The sequence below is a fragment of the Vidua chalybeata genome, chromosome 18 (genome assembly GCF_026979565.1).
Source record: "Vidua chalybeata isolate OUT-0048 chromosome 18, bVidCha1 merged haplotype, whole genome shotgun sequence".
In the NCBI taxonomy this organism is placed as follows: domain Eukaryota; kingdom Metazoa; phylum Chordata; class Aves; order Passeriformes; family Viduidae; genus Vidua; species Vidua chalybeata.
The window spans coordinates 2,742,938-2,761,623 of NC_071547.1; the positions used below are offsets into that span (position 1 = coordinate 2,742,938).

The following is an 18,686-nucleotide window of genomic DNA, read 5'->3' on the forward strand; positions in this document are numbered from 1 at the left end:
ATCAGCCAGATTTCCCTTTGCAGAGGGGTGTGTTGGATTGTACCTTAAACCTGGCAGCTTTCCTGGAAGTCCTTAAAAAGGGAACATTGTCACAGAGACAAACCAAGCTTGAGGAAGCCCTTGTCAAAGCCCCAGCTTGCATCCTGCATGCAAACACAAACAAAATTCTTCTGCTGCTCTCTTGATCTCCATCTTTTCTTTCCTTGGCTGCTTTTCCGGGCGGGAGTGCCCGGGCATTGAGGACTCCTTTTTGCTGGAAAGCAGCCCGTGGCTTTGGGTTCTGAGGTTTTGGACTGAGACATGCTAATTTCCAGGGATTGGATGTGTGTGGGCAGAGCTCAGGGCAGTTGAGGTGTCCCGGGGTGAAGGGTGGCTGTCAGACACCTGCCTGTGAGCTGTTGGCTCCCCGAGGGAGAAACTTGTCTGTTTTGTTTGTATCCCTGCCCCCCACTAAATCCCAGTGTATTTTTCAGTCCCCCATGTAATGAAGTCCCAATACTCCCAGGTACTTTTCTTGTTCACCACAGAGGCTGTGCCCCTGGGAAGGCTGGGCTGCACATCTCCGACGCCCAGGAGGGCAGTAAGAATTTGTTGGGGACTACCAGTCCTGTCAGCACGTGCCATATTCCCTGCCTTGTGGTGCCTTGTAGCATCCTGTGGATTCCCAGGATTCAGTCCTCTTTAGTGTGGCCAATACCTGGATGCAGTTCCCTGGTGAAAGCTAAAGGAGTTGGAAGCAGGGCTGGAGACGGGCAGAGCACACCCGCCCATCCTTCCTCCCACAGCTCCAGGGAGATGCGTTGCTGTCTTTATGTTTTGGCTTGTTGCACAGGAGTCTTGAGCCCCTTCCCTGGGGTCTGGACTAACAGCCAGTTAACCTGCCCTCCAGTGCCTTCCTCTTTGCTTAAACAAGGGAGAGCTCAGTGCTGGTGGCCGAGTGTTCCTCCCTTGGTGTGAGCAAACACCGAGCCCTGGGTCGCTTGTTCCCCCAGAGCAGCGGGAGCAGCCTCCTGGCATACCTGGAGCAAGGAGCCAGAGCCCTGAAGCCCCTTCTGTGAACCCCCTTTGTCTGAAGGAGTGTTTTGCTTCTGTAGTTGCTGCCAAGTGGTGGGGAACCAAACGGATCGACTACGCCCTGTACTGCCCCGACGCCCTCACGGCTTTCCCGACGGTGGCTCTGCCTCACCTCTTCCACGCCAGCTACTGGGAGTCCACGGACGTTGTCTCCTTCCTGCTCAGACAGGTACAGTCATCCCCTCTCCCTCATCTCCCTTGGGCTGAAAAATGCTTAGGGCTTTGTTTTTTCCAGTGCACCTTCCATAAGACTTGTTGATGCATAGAGGTGAAAAAATACCCTTTGCTCCTGCAGATCCATTTTCTTCCCATCTTTTTTTTTTCCTCACCTGTGGTGTTGGTGCAGCTGCACACATACAGACTTCATGGATGTGCTGTCACACCTGTTTGGTTTGGGGCTGGGTTTATCATCAGAGCAGGTTGCAGATGGGCTCACTGGGGATCCATGGAGAGAGCCCAGGGCAGTTTCCTATCACATCCATAGTGGCAAAGGTCAGTGTTACTTGTTTCTTGAAGTGATCTGTGTGCCAGGTCAGATCTCAAGCCTGAAACTGAAACTTCTCAAAGGACAATTAAAACCAGCACCAGATACAATAAAACCAAAGGGGAAGTTTTATATGAATTCAACGTGAATTGATAGGCAGAATGCAGTTCTCCATTTTGCCTTTCTAAGTTATTGTTGTCTCCTCTAGGAATTCATTGGGATTTAGTCCTTGTTCCTGCAGCACAAAACAGTTCTAGGGCCAGGGGAATGGGGATTGCTGGTGTCTGGAATCTGACACTTCAGATTTTATCAACCTATATTTGGCCTAAAATTCAAATTTACTGTCTAAAATGTGGTTTTCCCTAAAATAAATACTTTCCCTTCCGTTCCTTGGGGATGAGGGGGAGTTATTCGCCTTAAAAAATGTAAACTCCCCAGAGAATGGCACTTAGAGCATGGAGCTGGAAAAAAACAAAACTCAGAGCAACTCTGTGGTTTGTGTTGCCCGCTTCGGTGCCGGGTTTGCTTTGTGTTAGCTCAGCTGTTAAATCCTCCCTGTTCTCCTCCAGCCTCCTCTGCTGCAGCTCTCAGTTATTTATGATTCTGTTGGCAAACTTTCTTTCAGTGCTATCTTCCAAATAGTGTGAGAACCATTAGCAGCAGTGGTGGCAGTGCTGATAATCCAGTGAGACCCTTCTCTTCCCAGGCTGTGTCCACACATTCCTGGCTGGATGGTGTCACATCCAGCCCAGCCTAACAGGACAGGAAAGAAGAGAGAACTCTCATTGTGCACGAGGGGGAACAGTCATGACAGTCTCATACACAAAATGTTCCACTTGGGAAATAGTCAGTTATTCAGGTTTCAGCCCAAACCTGGGTCTGTAGCACTGGGTGGTGTTTCAAACCTTGTGCCTTGGGTACCTGGAGGTACCTCTCCATCCATTCTAAGCCTGCTGGTGGCTTGCCCAGTGCTTGTCTCTGTTCACTCCTCTTTGCCTTGAGACCAGGGGTTTTTCTCATCTTTTGTCTTCTCACTATCCTTCACCAACACCACACAACTGCTTCCCCTAATAAGGACTTGTTTCTAATGGCCTTTGAAAGTCATCTCTGGACAAAATGTAAAAAGAAGCTGTTGAATAGTTTTAGTCTCCAAAGATTAAATCTTGTTAAAACAAGCCCAGATAGGATTCAAAATACATTCCTGATTTAAATAATTTTCAGTAAAATTTGTTCTTTTGTTTACATTGGATTTCCATGAGCTCCCACCCCAACAAGCTCATCCTCCCTGGGGTCCTTTTTCCATTTCCCTGGATGAAAACCAGCTTCAGCTCTGCAAAGAGAGCTGGCCCGTGTCAGCCAAGCTCAGCTGGAGAGCTGCTGACCTCACAGAACATGTTCAGGACTTGTAAAAGAACCCACATTTAGGAGGTTCCTTTAGTTTTTTGGTCACTAAGGACTACTGGCGGTTTTGGCGTTCTGTGTGCAGGGTCACCTCCCAGTCCCGCAGTGCTGTGAGTCTTTGAGGTGTCTCCCAGCCTTTGGGTGTTTATTCTTCCTTTTCCATTCTAGAGGTTAAGAGCAACCTAGGTGGGAGTTAACCCTCCTCTCTCCATGTTCCTGCCTCCCATCTCTGTCCATGCCCTGGTGACAGGCAGGAATTGCCCCACAGAACTGGCTGGTTGGCAGTGATGTCCCACCAGCACAAAGTCCTGGAGTTCTGTCAGCCAGGATGGACAGTCAGCCTGGGCTCTGCCTCACATGCAACCAAGCCAGACCCCTGTGTGCCTCCACAGGGGTCAGATCAGTGAGAGGAGCAAAAGCCACGGGACAAGAGTTGGGAATTTCAGTAGGAATTAGAAATGAGCTGAAGGGACGGCGTCTGTCGGCAGGCAGCTGGTCAGAGCAGCTGCTGCTGGATCTGTTGGAATGGGGAAGGCTCGTGTTCCCTTGCAGACCGTGGGAAGGGACGAATGAATCCCTGGAGGAAGGGCAGGTATCTTAGTGCAGAGCTCATCCTGCTGTGTTTGAGTCAGTTTTGTACCTCCTGACAATCCAAAAAAGCCTGCATCCCAGCCAGGATTAAGTCAGCGCTGGCCACAGGCTTTGCCAGTGCAGAAAAGGCCACTTGTCCTGTCCAACCTGCAAGCTGACAAGCCAAACGCCCAGCAGCAAACTCAGGGGCCTCTCTCCAGGCACTGCCCTTCCTCACTGCAGGCTCAGGAGATGCACAACAGCCAGGCAGGAGGAGAGGGCTGATGCCTTGGTGGGATCTGTCCTCCTGCAGGTGATGAGACACGAGAACTCGAGTGTTTTGGAGCTGGATGGGAAGGAGGTGTCTGTCTTCACCCCCTCCAAGCCCCGTGAGAAGTGGCTCCGCAAGAGGACGAACGTGAAGCTCCGGGTAAGGGGCATTGTGGGGCTGCACAAGCTGCTCTGATTTGGGCTGCACAAACTGTTCTGAGGGCGTGGCACAGACAGAGGGTTGTGTTGCACTGCTGGGCTGTTTTAATGGTTATATCCTACCTGGGTGCCTGTAAAAGAGCAATGCTGAAGATGTGTGTCAGCAAGGTCTCCTCTTAGCCTTGAGTCTGTTAAAGACAGGAAGCGTTGGCTGTGTGTCAGGGAACGAGTCAGAATGGAACATCTTTCACAGTCCAATAATACCAGTTCTCAGCTCAGTAAATGCCCTTTGCTCCCAGTAAAGTCTCCAGTTTGTGAGAGGGCAATTCGGTGCTAGAACTGAAACAACATCAGCAGATTTCTCTGGCAGCTGTGTGTATTTCCTCTTAATTCCAAAGTGTGAGAGTTAATAGAGAGTATCAGGATTGCACGTACAACCTGCCATGGAAATTGCCTCTCCAGCACTCCAATCCACCCATCGGTTCAGGGCACGGAGCCTCACCTCTGCCACAGGTCAAATTCTTTCCCAGAGCTGAGGGTAGAGTGGAGGGAGGGGAATGGCACAGAGAAACCCATGCTCCAATTTGTCCAGTTATGTTTGGCATTTCCCTGTGAGGTTATCCATTGCTGCAAACTGTTTATTTCTTTTTTTTTCCTCCTCCCCTCTTGCCTTGTGCAGAACGTCACAGCCAACCACAGGATCAACGACACCATTGCTAACGAGGATGGGCCCCAGACCTTAACTGGGAGGTTCATGTATGGTCCATTAGACATGGTCACCCTCACAGGAGAGAAGGTACCCTGTGTGCTGGGGGGTTGTCACCATGTGGTGACAACTGTGGGACAGAGGTCGTGCTGGTCAGTGCTCCCTTGGTCCCTGCTGCGTTTGCTGCACTTGGGTCCTGGCCTGGTTCTCCTGCTCAGACTCGTGGGTGCCTCCCACCAGGAAGAGCATTTGTCACAGAGGTCTCACCACCGAGGCAGGTTTCATTCCAGCCCCTGCTGTTTGGGTGCTGCCCAGCTCAGATCCGTGAAGTGCAGAGGGTGGGAGCAGGACCGACCTTGCTGCCACCCAAAGGGGCTCGGGTGGGATGTCCCTGTGCCCGGCCTGTCCTGCTGGGGGTGACACAGCCTCGCTGTCCCCAGGTGGACATCCACATCATGACCCAGCCACCGTCAGGGGAGTGGGTGTACTTTGACACGGAGATCAGCAACAGCAGTGGCAGGATTTCCTACGTGATCCCCGAGGAGCGGCGCCTGGGCATCGGCGTCTACCCCGTCAAGATGGTGGTCAGGTGAGGGGCCTGGGGCTTGCGGGAAGAGCAGAGAGGAATTGGATGGCTGTAGAACATGGTCCCTCCTGTTGCTGGGTGGGTTCAGAGCCTGGTTTGTCAGCAACACAGGCAAAGCCATTTGTACTCTGCAGCTGCAAGGGGAAAATGCACATTTTATTCTGGCTCCTGCATCACCACCAGCACGGGAATTGAGCTCCCGCTGCAGGAGCAGGTCTTCTGCACCACAGGGCCTCGTGGCCATCTGCAAAACTGCACGACTGAGCATATTTTAAAGATCATAAACTTGTCCTTGAGGGACAGGAATTTGTACTCGTGATGATTCACAGCCCAGGGGCTCCAGCTCAGCTCCACTGCTGGTGTTGGGCTCTGGGAGGGGGAGGAGGGGAGCATCTTCTTGGTGGTGAACCCAGCAATGTTTTTCTGGGGGTAACTTTTGAGTCTCTGCTGCCAAGGAGTGCTAATCCACCCTCACTTGAACACAGAGACCCTCACACAGTGCCTGCTCCTGCTCTAACCAAGTGTGGCATCACTGTTGGAGCCTTTGGGTCAGATGTGGGAGCTGCTTCGGGCTGGTGGTGCTCCGCAGGTCCTGGTGATGCCTTCTGGATATTTTGATGCCTCTAAACACCTGCCTCCCTTCCCTCAGGGGTGACCACACGTTTGCTGACAGCTACATCACGGTGCTGCCCAAGGGGACGGAGTTTGTGGTGTTCAGCATCGACGGCTCCTTCGCAGCCAGCGTGTCCATCATGGGCAGCGACCCCAAAGTCCGCGCCGGGGCCGTGGACGTTGTAAGGTCAGGGCAGGGCCTGGGGCAGCTGATCTGACACCGGCCTCACTCTGCAACTTGTTGACTCGTGGCTTTCCTTCCAGGCACTGGCAAGACCTCGGCTACCTCATTATCTATGTCACGGGCCGCCCTGACATGCAGAAGCAGAGGGTGGTGGCGTGGTTAGCACAGCACAACTTCCCCCACGGGATCGTGTCCTTCTGTGATGGGCTGGTTCACGACCCGCTGCGGCACAAGGCCAACTTCCTGAAATCCCTCATCACCGACGTAAGCCTGCCTCTGCTGAAGCAGGATCGTGGCACGGGTTTCGATTGCTCCTCGTCCAACCGCCACTGTCAGCACCAGTCTCCTGGCAGCAATGTGACCTGCAGTGGAAGATTAATCTGTTCATTTTATTTTCATTCCTTTATTGCTCTACAAAAGTGTCTATGCTGTTAAATTGTGTTGCCTCTGCTCTGCACTGCTCCATTTCATCACTGCTCCTCAAACCCCTAATGGAACAGAGGCAGCAGAGCCTCCCTTCCCCCACCACATGCACTTTTTTCACCTGCTTGTTGTTTTTTTGGCTGCCTGTGGTGGAGACTGAGAGGGGATGGAGCTGCTGCAGAAATGGCTTTGCTGGTAGAGATCTTCCAGGCCTTTGACCCTTGGGAGGTCCTGATATTGCTCAGCCCAGAGCCTCAGGGAAGCTCCAGATAGAACAAAGTTTTTTGTGTCTGGCAGGCAAAGGAGCTGCCAGTGTCCCAAGCACTTGCCCTGCCTTGATTAGCAGGAAAAGCCTGTCCTTAACTTTCTTAGGCTTCCTTTTTGGCCTGAGTGTCAGTGGAGGGATCAGCTGGCCCTCAGTCGCTTTCTGGTCCTCCACAAGTTTGGGACCAGGGTCAGAAATTATTTTTCCATCTCCCTGATCTCTGGTTCTGGGCTCAAAGCTGGCCAGTGTGTGGTGGCACCAATGTCCACACCTCCCCTGCCAGCCCCTGCTCCAGCCCACTACAGAAGGGGTTGTCCAGGAGCTGCTCTCTGCTTGGAGTCGAGGCAAAGAGACAACCCTGAAAAGCAGCAGGTTTTGCTGCCTATCCCTTCTCCCTCTGCCCAGCAGGTAAGAGCAGCTCGGCTGTGGAGGGGAACATTCTGGCTAATGATTCCTGCACAGGCTTGCAGCTCCTCTCCCCCAGTGACAGCAGGGAAGTGTGCAGCATCCTGGCCCCCCGCAGACCTCAAGGGAAGGCCATGGATCAGCAAGTGGAGATCTGTTCTTGTATCGCTGTCACTCCTCTTGTCACGGCCTGTAAACATCCCCAGCTCTGTTAATTAGCTCTTCCCTGGGTGGTTCATTATCCAGCTGGGAACTTGCATTAGTTCCAGTGACCTGAGATTCCCACAAATGCTATTGGAAAACCCAAAGCCCAGCCTGCTGAGCAGCACGGGGTGCCAGTGTGTTCTGACCCTGTGCTGCTTTCTGTCCCCCAGCTGCACATGAGGATCCACGCAGCGTATGGATCCACCAAGGACATCTCCGTGTACAGCTCCATCAGCCTCCCGCCCACGCACATCTACATCGTTGGCCGACCCACCAAGAAGCTGCAGAGCCAGTGTCAGGTAGGAGCCAACTTGGCTGAGCCCTGAGGTGCTGCCAAGGGCTTCCCATGGGAGGGAGGTGGGAATTTGGTCATCACAAGTCTGGTGACTGAGCTAGTGTTGGCCAGCAGGGCGGGAGCTGTCCAGGTAGCAGGGCCACATAATGGGTCCGAGCGGTGCCATGGCCGGTCACCCCAGAGAACCTGGCAGAGTGAACATCTCTGGCTGCCAGTGGCTCTCAGGGAAACGTGTCCCACCCCTCTAACGCCTGCCCTCGCCCCGCAGTTCATCACGGAGGGCTACGCAGCCCACCTGGCCCAGCTGGAGTACAACCACCGCGCGCGCCCCGCCAAGAACACCACGCGCATGGCGCTGCGCAAGGGCAGCTTCGGGCTGCCCAGCCAGGCCGAGTTCCTGCGCAAGAGGAACCACCTCCTGCGCACCATCTCCTCCCAGCCCGCGGCCGGCGGCGCCGGCCACCGGCCCGAGCGCACCCAGAGCCAGTCGGACAGCGACAAGGACAGGGACAGGGAGCGCAGCCAGAGGAGCATGAGCATCGCCACGGGCTGCTGGGGCCGCAGCGCCGCGTCCCGGCTGGAGTCTGGCCTCTTGGGGCAGAAGTAGCCGGGCCAGAGCCAGGATTGTCGGCTGCAGCCACCAGAGGAGAAAATAAAAGGAAAGAGGGACGAGGCCAGTGTTTCGGGCTGGAAGGGTAAATATGGTGCTACTCTAATAAACACGGTGTTCTGGGAAGAGAGGGGATGTTTCCCACACAGAACGTGCAGGCCTTGCAGCGGAAGCGTCAGGTTTGTGCAGCATGAGCCCGAGGAGCAGCTGGAAATCGGGGGGAAGTCTCCAGATCAGGACGGCGCTCTCTCCTGCCTCCTTCTCTCATCCAGGGTCAGTGACTGTAAATAGGTGCCTCCTCGCCTTGTTAGCCATCGCTCCCACACGGTGACCGAGTGCTGTCCTCAGAGCCACAGGAACAGGGCACGAGGCTGGGGGAGCTTGTTCTGGGCTGTCCCGGGAGTCAGATGGGGGCTCTGGGGTTGGGTAACGCGCCGCTCCCCTGGCCCCAGCGAGGGATTTGTCCTGGGCTGTGCCAGGCAGAGCGACCGAGAGCTTTTCCTGGACACAGAGCTCCAGGTGCAGCCACTTTCTCGGGGAGCTGGTGCAGTGCAAAGCTGAAGCTGCATCGAGGCCGTTGGCAGAGGCAGAATGTCGGCAGACTCGTGCCCAAGACAGCGGGGTCGTTATTGTTATTACTGTTATTTTTTAAACAGATCTTTTAGAAGCCGATGGAATTTATTGTGTTGACCTATTAAAAGAGGAATACAAGCTATTTTGTTTGAGCTGTTACAAACCTCAGACACTTAATTGCTGTTGAAGTCTCCAAATAGTCTCGCTATGTATTAATTCCAACAAGTAACCACCATATATTTGGAAGCAGCTGAAGGCACTCAGCAGCTGGATTGCATTGCAGTTCTTCTCATCCAAATGCAGGGTCTGACTTTCTCAACGTCCACCTCTGAGACCTTTTTTCTTCCCAGGTTCTCTCCAAGTTCAGTAGCAGCTTTCATGGGAACTAGACTCGCTTCTTTTACCTATAGTTACTGAACTGTAAAACCTCATTGTTTTTTGCACTGATGATTTTTAGAATGGAAACCTGTTACCATCTCATGTAGCTACACCAGTGTTTGTAGTGCATGACAATGAAATATTGCTAAGCCAGGGTGTGTGTGGATATCTATACCTATATGCACACACACACACACATATATATATATGTATATATTTAAAAAAAAAAACAACAAGCAATCTGTGCAGAAGTTTTTCCAGCAGTAAGGAGACTGTAAGGAAGTGTGCCAACAACGTCAGGCAACCTTAAGAAAAGGCCATATCTTAATTTTTCTGGTGTGTTTCTCAGTGGATGTGCCTGAGGCACGGGGTTTGTGCTGCTGCAGCGAGCCGGTGGGCGCGTGGCAGAGGGCTGGCACCCCGGTGACACCCAGACAAGGACAGAGAACAGTGCCTGGAGCCAGGGCTGGCCAGAAAGCCCCTCAGTCCTGTCCCTCCCGGGGCCAGCGAAGGTTCCCTCCTTGCACACACCTCCCGGGGCGGGGGGTCATCCACACAGGGGGTTCCACGGTGCCCATTCACAGACTCCAGCTGGCCTCTTCACGTGGAGATTTTCTAGTCCTACCGAGCTCCCTGACTGTGTGTAACCCCGCTTTCCCCACCACACTCTCCTGTCTTTATATCACTTTCTACTTACGAGGATCTTATTTATAACAGAGAATTTTTTAGACTGGCTGCTTCATTTTCTTACCAGTTTCAATAAGAACGGTGCAGGACGGCCGCACTGAGATACACAGCACTGTGAACGCTGCTCTGCTCACTGCCTCTGGGCCACGGTAGACAAATCCAACTCATCCAGCTCATGTGCTCGTGGTGTGGAGGGTCCAGGCCGAGGCAGAGCAGGGACAGTGCGGAGCTGCCGCCGGCATCAGAGCCCCTGGAGCGCTCAGACCCAACTGCAAAACGTTTAACCACTTCTCTTTGGTAATTGTCCAAGTACAGAATGTACCTGATGACTTTTTGTTACCAGAAACTGACTTCCCTTTCTGCTGACTCAGCTTGGCTCTCTCTGAATGTACATCCAGAGCTTTTACTGGGTTTGAAAACAATGTGAATTTGTCCCAGCTTTTTGCTAGCCAAATGTTCTATCAAACAGATGCCATCTGAATAAGAAGCCAAGCCACAATCCATCCTGTGAAGTCACCAAACCACATCACTAAATAATTTCTTCAAATTTGGATATGGCCTTTGCAAAATTCACCTTTCCTCCAAGTCCAGAACCAAGGCACGACCTGTACATTTTCCAGTTGATGAGATGTTCACATTTTCTTATGTGTAGATAGTGTAAAACAGAGGCGAATGTAAATGTTCAACATAAAAAAGTGGATATATAAAATTGAAAGTTATTTATTTATGTAGAGGAAAAAAAATGTCTGGAGGGACTGGAACCTTCAGGGTTTATTAATATTTAAAAAATGTAGCTTTTTGTTTCAGGCATTATGTACAAAGCAATTATTTTATGGACCAAGTTTAATGTAACTGTCAATGAATGCAGAAGTGCAATATGATACTCACCCTCTCCATCACTTCATGTTTTAAACAGCTCCTAACAGTTAGCCTGACAATCACAGCACCTCTGTCCTCATCCTTTGTTGAGCTTCTTGAACCTTGCCCAGGTCCTTCCCCTGGCCCCCCATCCGTTGCCATCGTACGGATCCAACGCGGAGAAGCAATTGTAGAGCAGGACCTTTATTGCTGCAATAATACCCTGGGAGGTGGTGTAGTTACCAGGAAATAATGCCAGTAAGTTTTTCTTCACCAACTCAGTCCATCCCCATCTCCATCGCTCAATCCTCAGCCGCCCCCATCTGGCACTCATCCCTCTGAAGCAGAGATCAGCACTCACAGAACAATAGCAATAGTTTAACTCTGTGTTTATAACCTGTTTGTCCCGAGCTGTTTTGGAGAGCAATGCATGTGACCCGACGCCTTTCCACGTGTATGGAAGAGGATCCGTTTGGACGTGGTGAGGCAAAGATGAATGTATATTCCATCCTTACTAAAGGGGCACTGTCAGGGTAAAGACCTAATTTATCCTTGTTATGAGTAACTTGTTTGCTTTGAAAGGAGAGAATGGGAAGTTTCTTGTCCTCCTCCCTCGGCCATTGTCTGGGCAGCCCTCGGTGACGGCGCGCGTCCTGTTCTGCACATCAGCACAACACAGCCTCGGGCTTTGGGGTTGCTTTTCCGTTTCCATGGGAATCAAACTCTGCTGCGGAGCTCAGATTTTTTATGAAAAGCAGCTTTTTATATTACTGCACCCTTAGGCCGGACTTTCTACCTGACGCTGTCCCTTTAAAGTCTTTTAAAAAACCAGTGAGAGGAGCCCGTGCATTCCCTCCCGAGTCATTTTCCTGGGTTTGCTCAGATCACTCAGTCAGATGAGGCGAAATCCTAATACCAAAAACCGTTTACAGTGTCGGGGGCGCGAGCCCAGAGCAGAAATCAGCCAAAGGGTCACCACCACCCTCCCAGCAGCCGCCGTGCTTGCTGTAGCAGCCCCTTCTTCAGGTATCGCCACTGTTTGCTGCATTTCCTATTAGTTCTAGAAGCCTTACGGTCCCCTCCCTCTGCCTGTTGATACCTTCGACTGTCAGTTTTATATTCCAACAATGTTAGTTATATTTTATTTATAAAAAATTGCTCTAGGGGTACCAGCTGTGCGTGGGGAACCAGCGGGGGGATGCCCGAGGGCGCCGGGTACGCCCCGCGTGTGCCGTGCCGATGACTCGCGTGTGTGTGGCAAACCTTCTGTACAACTTCCTTCTCCTCCTTGCTGTTAGTGCATCGTTCCAATGCCTGGTGTGCTTTGTGTACAGTACCATTGTGAGTTACACAGATTAAAGAAATGGGAAGGCTCCTCTCCGTCTGCTTTTTTTTGGGGTGGGGGAATACTCTAGAAACGGACAACTCATCAAATGTGAGCACGTGCCAGTTTAATGGGGTTACAGCCATGAACAGAATGAGGAAAGCCTCTGTGGAGATCAGTCCTGCATGCCCCATTTGTCCTTTAACCCATTTCTCCTTTTCTTTTTTACAGTTTATAGATTTATGGACTTTCCAGCAAGGGAAAAGGCTGCAGTGTTTGCTTCACGGCAGCCCTGGGCCCTGAGAAGCCCAGAGCCCCAGCGCTGCCCAGAGCCTGTGCTGTGGGGAAGGGACACGAGTTGCATGCAGGAGCAGAGAGCAAGGCAAAGCCACCTCTCCACAAAGCACACCTGCACAGATGCCAGTGCAGTGTGCCAGGTCAGTGCTCCCCTACCCGAGGAGGTGAAGCTGCAGGAAGGCTGGGAGAAGCCCCAGGGCACAGTGGAGGGTGGCACTCAGGGGTGCAGAGGAGCTGCAGCCTGAGCAGAGCCACAGCCACTCCTCTCTGAGCAGGGCCAGTGAGTGCAAGGGGCCTGTGAGCCAGATCCAGCAGGGAAAGGGCCATGGGCAACCCCTGAAGGGAAGAAGTGGCAGCCAGCTGCGTGTTTGTGGCCTTGGTGCACACCCTGTCCTGGCCACAACATTGGCTCCTGCCCCCCAAAGCACCTTGAGGTGCTCAGCACCCTCGAGCCTGTCCCCTGGGTGCTGCTGAGCTCCTCCAGAATGCAGAGGAGCATCGGGGCAAATGGCTCAGGTACATTACAGCCACACTGGCCTGAGCTGGGACAGGGAGGGGAGAAGCTGTTTTCTGGGAGATGAGCCACTAAAGTCACTCTCCTTCCCAGTCAGTAACTTACAGAGCAGCTGGAAAGGGCCCCTGGGGAACATCTTGACACGGTGCTGTCTGCATGGTCCAGAGGCTCCCCTGGGCTGGCAGGGGCAGCAGGATGGGCTCCTGGGCTGGCTGGTGCCTGCCCTCACTGCAGCATCCCCGTCCTCAGCTGGAAGGCCAGCCCGTCCCCACGCGTGGCTTGCTGCAAGGGACACACAGCACTCCCTGCCCAGGGCTGCAGGACCACCAGCACCACCCCAGGGGCCCTGGCAGTACTGCCAGGGCTCAGCTTGTCCCCAGGGTGGAGGCACAACCCCTCTGGGAGCAGCAGCTCCCTGGCTGTGCCCAGCCACCCCGTGCAGCTCATGCTGGTGGCCAGTTCCCACTACCTTGTTAATCTCCTTGTGTCTCTCCTTGCTGACGATTTCTTCCAGGACTTCCCCGTCCCCCTTAATGAGCCTGCAAGACAAGCACAGGCCCAGGAGCCATGAGGGTACTGGCAAGTTCCTGCAGCTGCAAAGGTGCTGACCCCCACCCCGAGGGCACCTGCTGTGCCCCAGCTCCCCCAGACCCAGGAGCAGGTGCTGGGCTGCTGCACCTCCAGGCAAGGCCAGTGCTGACCCACCCCTGACATTGTGTTTTGTGACTTTGTTTTTGTATCAAGCTTAAACAGCGCAGCAGGCTTTGCCATTGCTCCCACGGGATTAATGTCACCACACTGCAGCAAGGCCAGGAGTGCTCCCCTGAGAACTGAGGGCCAGCTGGCTCTGCCCCAGGCTGTGGGCACTGCCTGCTGTGTGCAGTCAGTCACACTGGCTCAGCAACACACTCCTAAGAAAAGCATCCCCTGTCACCCTACAATCCACAGGGCCTCAACCCATGCAAAAACCTCTTATTTTTTTTCATAGAATTCAGGTGTGGTCCTGACTGCCCCAGGAAACTGCAAAGCCATTCAGAAACAGGAGCCAGTTGAGGCCTGAAATGCAGCCAGGCCGGGGAATATCTTGCTGAGCAAATTCCAAGCAGTGTTGGAGGCGGCTCACACCTCCAGACATGAACAGAAATTTAATTGTCTTCATTATGTGCCTTACAGGGAACCGACCTTTGTTCCACACCTCCCTGAGCCCTGCAGGCTGCCTTCTATTTTAAGACTGGACTTGTCATACCCAATTCTCTTCAGCATGACGTTTTCTGCTTGCTGAGAAGATGCAGTTTATTAAAAATTGGGTCATTTCTATTTGGCAGTCAAATGAACTTGGGTTTGATCGCTGTCTGTAACCCCACAGGGCACATGCTCCTCATTCCCACCTGGGTGTTAACCAGGGCCCAGGGCTTTGGAGCTGAAAGGTAACTGGATGCAGCAGTGGGATACTGGGACACAGCCCAGTGTCCCTGGTGTGGAGCCCCAGCACAATTCCATGATTTGGTGTCATTGTGTCACTTTCTGGGTAAGTCACACCAGGCCTGATGAGGGGGGACATGTGAGGGGTTGGCTCAGGCCTTTGCTGCTGAAGGAAGCAGTGCCATGGACAGGCATCCTGCAGGCCTGCAGCCCACTCAGCATGGATGGGAATGGAGAACCCATCTCCCTTTTCCCCAGGGTCATACCTGGTTCTCCCCGTTTCGGGATCCACCACTCTCCTTATGACGCTCTGCCTCGCGTCCCACTCCTCCTTTGTCATTGGCTTCATGGCCTGGATCCGGGATTTCTGCTCATCTGTCAGAACTGGAGCGCAGTGCTCAGTCAGAGCTGTGCTCCAGGAGAGGGCACAGCACCAGGGCTTCAGCCCACAGACAACATTCCACACCCGATTCCCGGCGGTGCTCGGGGTCTGGTGACAAACCTCTCAAAGAAAGGGACGTGTCACATCCCAAAGGCAGGACCAGCTTTGCCAGGATTTACTGCTGTGTCCTTCCTTTTGGCCTCTTTGTTCCCCACTCACAGCTATAAACCACATCCCAACACTTAACAAATCAGTCTCTGAGTGTGGCTCAAAGGTGGGCACCGTACACAGGAGGGAGGGGAGCCTGGGGCTCCTCCCTGTACCCAGCCCTGCTTCCCTCAGACACCCCTCATGGACAGGGACCAGCCCAGGCTCCAGCAGGAGGAAAAGAGCTTCGTTACCTGGCCCAGAGTCCACCACTGATTCCTTCTGCCACTGCTCCAGCGAGGGGCCAGGCACCTCTTCTCCCTTGGCTTTCTCCTCTTTAGCCCTCTCCTTTGCCTTCTTTTTTGATTTCTTCTTTATTTTTTTCTTCTTCTTCTTCCTCTTCTTTTTATCTTTCTGTTTCACTCGCTTCTTTTTGCTGTCTTGACTCTTCTTCACTTTGGAGTCACTGTCACTGGAGTCATCAGAAGAGGAGCTGGAGGAAGAGGAAGATGAGGAAGGGCCGGTGGAAGAAGATGTACCAGAGGAAGAGGTACTGGCCTTCCTCTTCTTTTTGTCCTTTCCTTCTTTTTTCTTTTCTGCAATACACAAGAAGAGGGTGAGTGGAGCAGCCCTGGCCCTGCAGCAGCAGAGATGTTGGTTTATCTCCCTCCCAGCCTGGTTTTTTTCCTGCCTGGAATTCCCCTCTGTGCCCACGTTCAACCCAGGATGCTCTGTGGTCCCAGCCAGGTCAGCTCATGGAGGGGCTGAGGGCTCTGCACTTGTCAGAACGGGACCAAAGTGGGCACAAAGTGCAGGACAAGGTGACACCAACTAGAACCAGGGACCCTCTTCTCTCTCCTGGGCCCTCTCTGTGCACCTGCCCCAGGGAAATGTGGTGAAAGCACAGGCTCAGGGGCCTTCCCCACCTTCCCTGGCTGCTGCCGAGCTCGAGGTGTGTCCGTGAGAGCCAGAGATCCTCTTCCTCAGTGGAGAGCTGCTGCCCTGCTGCGAGTCCTTGCTGCTCTTCCTCCTTTTCTTCTCCTTCCTCTCCTGCCTGCTCCGAGAATCGCTTTTGCTCCTGCTCCGCGACCGCTTCCGAGAGCGGCTGTGGGCCATGGCAGCTCCTGGGGGAAGGGGTCACATCAGGGAGCCAACCCTGCCCAGCAGCCCCAAAACCCTTCTCTCCAGTCTGAGCCACCAGCCCTGGCAATCCTGCTCCTGTCAAAGTCCCTCCCTGCTCTGCACAGCCACGGCCTCGGGCAGTTCCACCAGCCCCCAACAGGGAGCCCTGGGCAGGGAGCTGGCACAGGGACAGCTGCCTCACACAACTGTCCCCAGGCGGGTTTTCCACCAGGAAAAACCTTCCAGCGCGTTTTCCCTGCGCTCCTGCTGTTTGTCCCTGGAGGGTGGGGCTGTGTCAGCAGCAGGGCCGTGCCCGGGGTCACTCCAGGCGAGCCAGCAGCAGCTGTGGCACAGACGGGCACGGGCAGGGGGTGAGGGACAGCGCAGCACGGCCAGCACAGAACGTCCTCCCCGAGTCAACCGCCCCGGCACTTCAAATGCTGCGAGCAGGCACCAGCCAAGGGGAAGAATGAATTGTTAATATTCCAATTTACTCTTAGAAAACAGATGATGCATTGAGCTGTTACCCCTCTCCATCAGCCCCAGGGATGCCGGCGGCCCCAGGCCACTGTGAGCCATGCTCTCATTAATTTAAAAAACAAACTGGCACCGTGGGCAGAGCAGGAGCTGGGAAACGCTTTCTCACAGCCACCTTCCAACCAGCACATTTAATGAATTGTTTGTTTACCACCTCAACATTCCCAGGCAGCAATTTGGATTTGCTCCCAAGCAAATCAGACCTTTGATTGATTTCCACAGGGAAATTTCAATCAGAAAAAAAAAAAAAAAAAAACCCAGAACCAATCACAACCATTACAGGCACGCAGGGAAGGATGAGAGGATGAGTCCTCCACACACACACACCCAGCAGCCGCCCCTTGCACCAGGGCCTTGCTGGGGACAACGTTTAGGGGCTTGGATCTTTCCATTCTGGCTGTGGCAACAGGAAAAAAACCTGTAACACATTGTAATACACCCACAGCAGCAGGATCAGTGATCCGGAGCTGGGCTCAGACAGCAGCATCCCAGTGACCAGTCCCAAATCCGCCCCAGCAGCATCCCAGGCTGGCTGTGCCCCAAGCCGGGCTCTCACCCCCACCCTGGCACCAGGCGGGGCCCACAGCGACTCCTCCTGCCCAGCCAGCTCTGCCCAGGCCCAGCCAGGCGGCTGCAGGGGCTGTCCCCGTGCTCACCCCGGCACGCAAGGTGCGCTGGCCCTTTAAGAGCTTGCCACGAGGTGCTCTGTCCCTTTAAGAGCTCAACACGAGGTGCTCTGTCCCTTTAAGAGCTCAACACGAGGTGCGCTGGCCCTTTAAGAGCTCGCCACGAGGTGCTCTGTCCCTTTAAGAGCTCAACACGAGGTGCGCTGGCCCTTTAAGAGCTCGCCACGAGGTGCGCTGGCCCTTTAAGAGCTCAACACGAGGTGCTCTGGCCCTTTAAGAGCTCGGCACGAGGTGCGCTGCCCCTTTAAGAGCTCGGCATGAGGTGCACTGTCCCTTTAAGAGCTCAGTACGAGGTGCTCTGGCCCTTTAAGAGCTCGGCATGAGGTGCACTGTCCCTTTAAGAGCTCAGTACGAGGTGCTCTGGCCCTTTAAGAGCTCCGCGGGCGCGTTCTGCGCGCGCGGCTCCAGGCGCGGCCCCTTTAAGTGCGCAGCTCTTTATGCGCCCCCCCGGCCCCGGGGCCGCCGCAGCGCTCGGGCCTGTGCCCCCCAGGCCCGCCCTTCTCCGGTGTCCTCAGGCGGCCCAGCCCGGCCCGGCCCCGCCGCAGGTAAGAGGAGCGGGAGGGAGCGGGGACTCACCGGGCCGGGTCCCGCCGCCCCGAGCGGGGCTCCCGCCGCCGGGGCCGCGCTGGCCGCCTCCCGCCTCTGTCCGCCGCGCGCGGGGCCGGGCGGCAGCCGGGCCGCGATCTTTGGTTCCGGGGGCCGCCTCGCCCGGGGCGCAGCTCAGTTTTTGGGGTGGATTCGAGCAGATCGGGAGCGCTCACGTCCGCCAGTGAACGAGGTGAAGGCTTCGAGAGTGCGTTTCTTGGTAGCGACTCCTCGCTCAGATACAACCGCCGCTTTCCTTCCCCCGGTGTAATTTTAATGAGCTTTGCTAATGAGCAGCTCATCAGCGCCCTGTGCTAATGGCAGCCCCGGCCAAAATCCAGCGGGGCCGCTGGGAGAGCCCCAAAAAACACCTTTTGTGCGAGCTGCACCCGCTCGCCTTCAGCCCTGCACCAGCACCGATGTGACTGCCCTTGTGCTCTAACTGCTGCACTGAACGCATCAATGGAAAAGCCCCTCACAAACCCAGCAGCATCTATCGAATGTATTGAGTTAATTTTCCACTGAGAAATCAGACAATGTTTGGCCTCTTTAGTTTGTTTAGTAGGTGGAAGAGTCAGATGGAAGGAAGGAGGGGAAAGCACTGGACCCTTCTAATCCATCAGTTCCTGGGGGATCTTGGGGCCAAATTAAGAAGCCCCAGGCCTTGTCTGCTGCTGCAACCAGGTTGGCAGAGTTATTTTATATTTTCACTTGCTCACGTAACTTAAGCAAAGGGAGCTAAATGTACATCTTGTCCTCCTCTGGGAATTTCTGCTGTGCTGCAGGTGGCTCGCAGAGCTCTGGCTCTGCTTAATAAGGTTCACAAAAACTTTGAAAGGGAAGTTTCTGCTTCCAAGAAGCCTTGGGAGATCTCTCAGCCACCCTGGGGGATCAGTGTTGCTCCTGGTGGATTTTACTGAGCCTGG

General features: G+C 54.1%; 2 protein-coding genes and 1 long non-coding RNA gene across 12 annotated transcripts in view; 2 read left to right on the forward strand and 1 right to left on the reverse strand.

Annotated features, from left to right (window-relative positions):
- PITPNM2 (phosphatidylinositol transfer protein membrane associated 2) overlaps nt 1–12,119 on the forward strand; it is a 125,732-nt gene extending 113,613 nt beyond the window's left edge. For all 9 annotated transcript variants that reach the window (XM_053959311.1, XM_053959317.1, XM_053959312.1 and 6 more), the window contains 8 exons: nt 1,095–1,243; nt 3,843–3,959; nt 4,638–4,754; nt 5,105–5,253; nt 5,900–6,049; nt 6,127–6,310; nt 7,514–7,642; nt 7,907–12,119. In XM_053959311.1, the coding sequence (XP_053815286.1) occupies nt 1,095–1,243; nt 3,843–3,959; nt 4,638–4,754; nt 5,105–5,253; nt 5,900–6,049; nt 6,127–6,310; nt 7,514–7,642; nt 7,907–8,245 (1,334 nt within the window). In that variant the 3' untranslated portion in view covers nt 8,246–12,119. The remainder of the gene's footprint in view (nt 1–1,094; nt 1,244–3,842; nt 3,960–4,637; nt 4,755–5,104; nt 5,254–5,899; nt 6,050–6,126; nt 6,311–7,513; nt 7,643–7,906) is intronic.
- Nucleotides 12,120–12,178: 59 nt separating this feature from the next.
- Nucleotides 12,179–17,836, reverse strand: ARL6IP4 (ADP ribosylation factor like GTPase 6 interacting protein 4). 2 transcript variants are annotated; one of them, XM_053959325.1, is made up of 6 exons: nt 17,752–17,836; nt 15,757–15,954; nt 15,085–15,426; nt 14,568–14,685; nt 13,349–13,418; nt 12,179–13,161 (listed from the first exon to the last, which is right to left on the reverse strand). In XM_053959325.1, exons 2-6 carry the CDS (start codon nt 15,944–15,946, stop codon nt 13,105–13,107), a joined length of 777 nt encoding a protein of 258 aa, XP_053815300.1. In that variant the 5' UTR covers nt 15,947–15,954; nt 17,752–17,836; the 3' UTR covers nt 12,179–13,104. The 2 variants fall into 2 exon arrangements, with proteins under 2 accessions (XP_053815300.1, XP_053815298.1); XM_053959323.1 differs by lacking the exon at nt 17,752–17,836 and adding an exon at nt 17,146–17,521.
- LOC128797084 (uncharacterized) lies at nt 12,416–14,213 on the forward strand. Its single transcript, XR_008434008.1, has 2 exons — nt 12,416–12,505; nt 13,394–14,213. It is a non-coding gene; the product is annotated as an uncharacterized LOC128797084 (long non-coding RNA).
- Nucleotides 17,837–18,686: the final 850 nt, after the last annotated feature.

Coding starts and splice junctions, on each gene's coding strand:
- ARL6IP4 (XM_053959325.1), bottom strand. CDS start 15,946: ATGGCCCACAGCCGCTCTCGGAAGCGGTCGCGGAGCAGGAGCAAAAGC. Junction 14,686..15,084: donor AGTGGTGGACTCTGGGCCAG/GTAACGAAGCTC, acceptor ACTGCGCTCCAG/TTCTGACAGATGAGCAGAAA. Junction 13,419..14,567: donor CCCGAAACGGGGAGAACCAG/GTATGACCCTGG, acceptor CTTGTCTTGCAG/GCTCATTAAGGGGGACGGGG.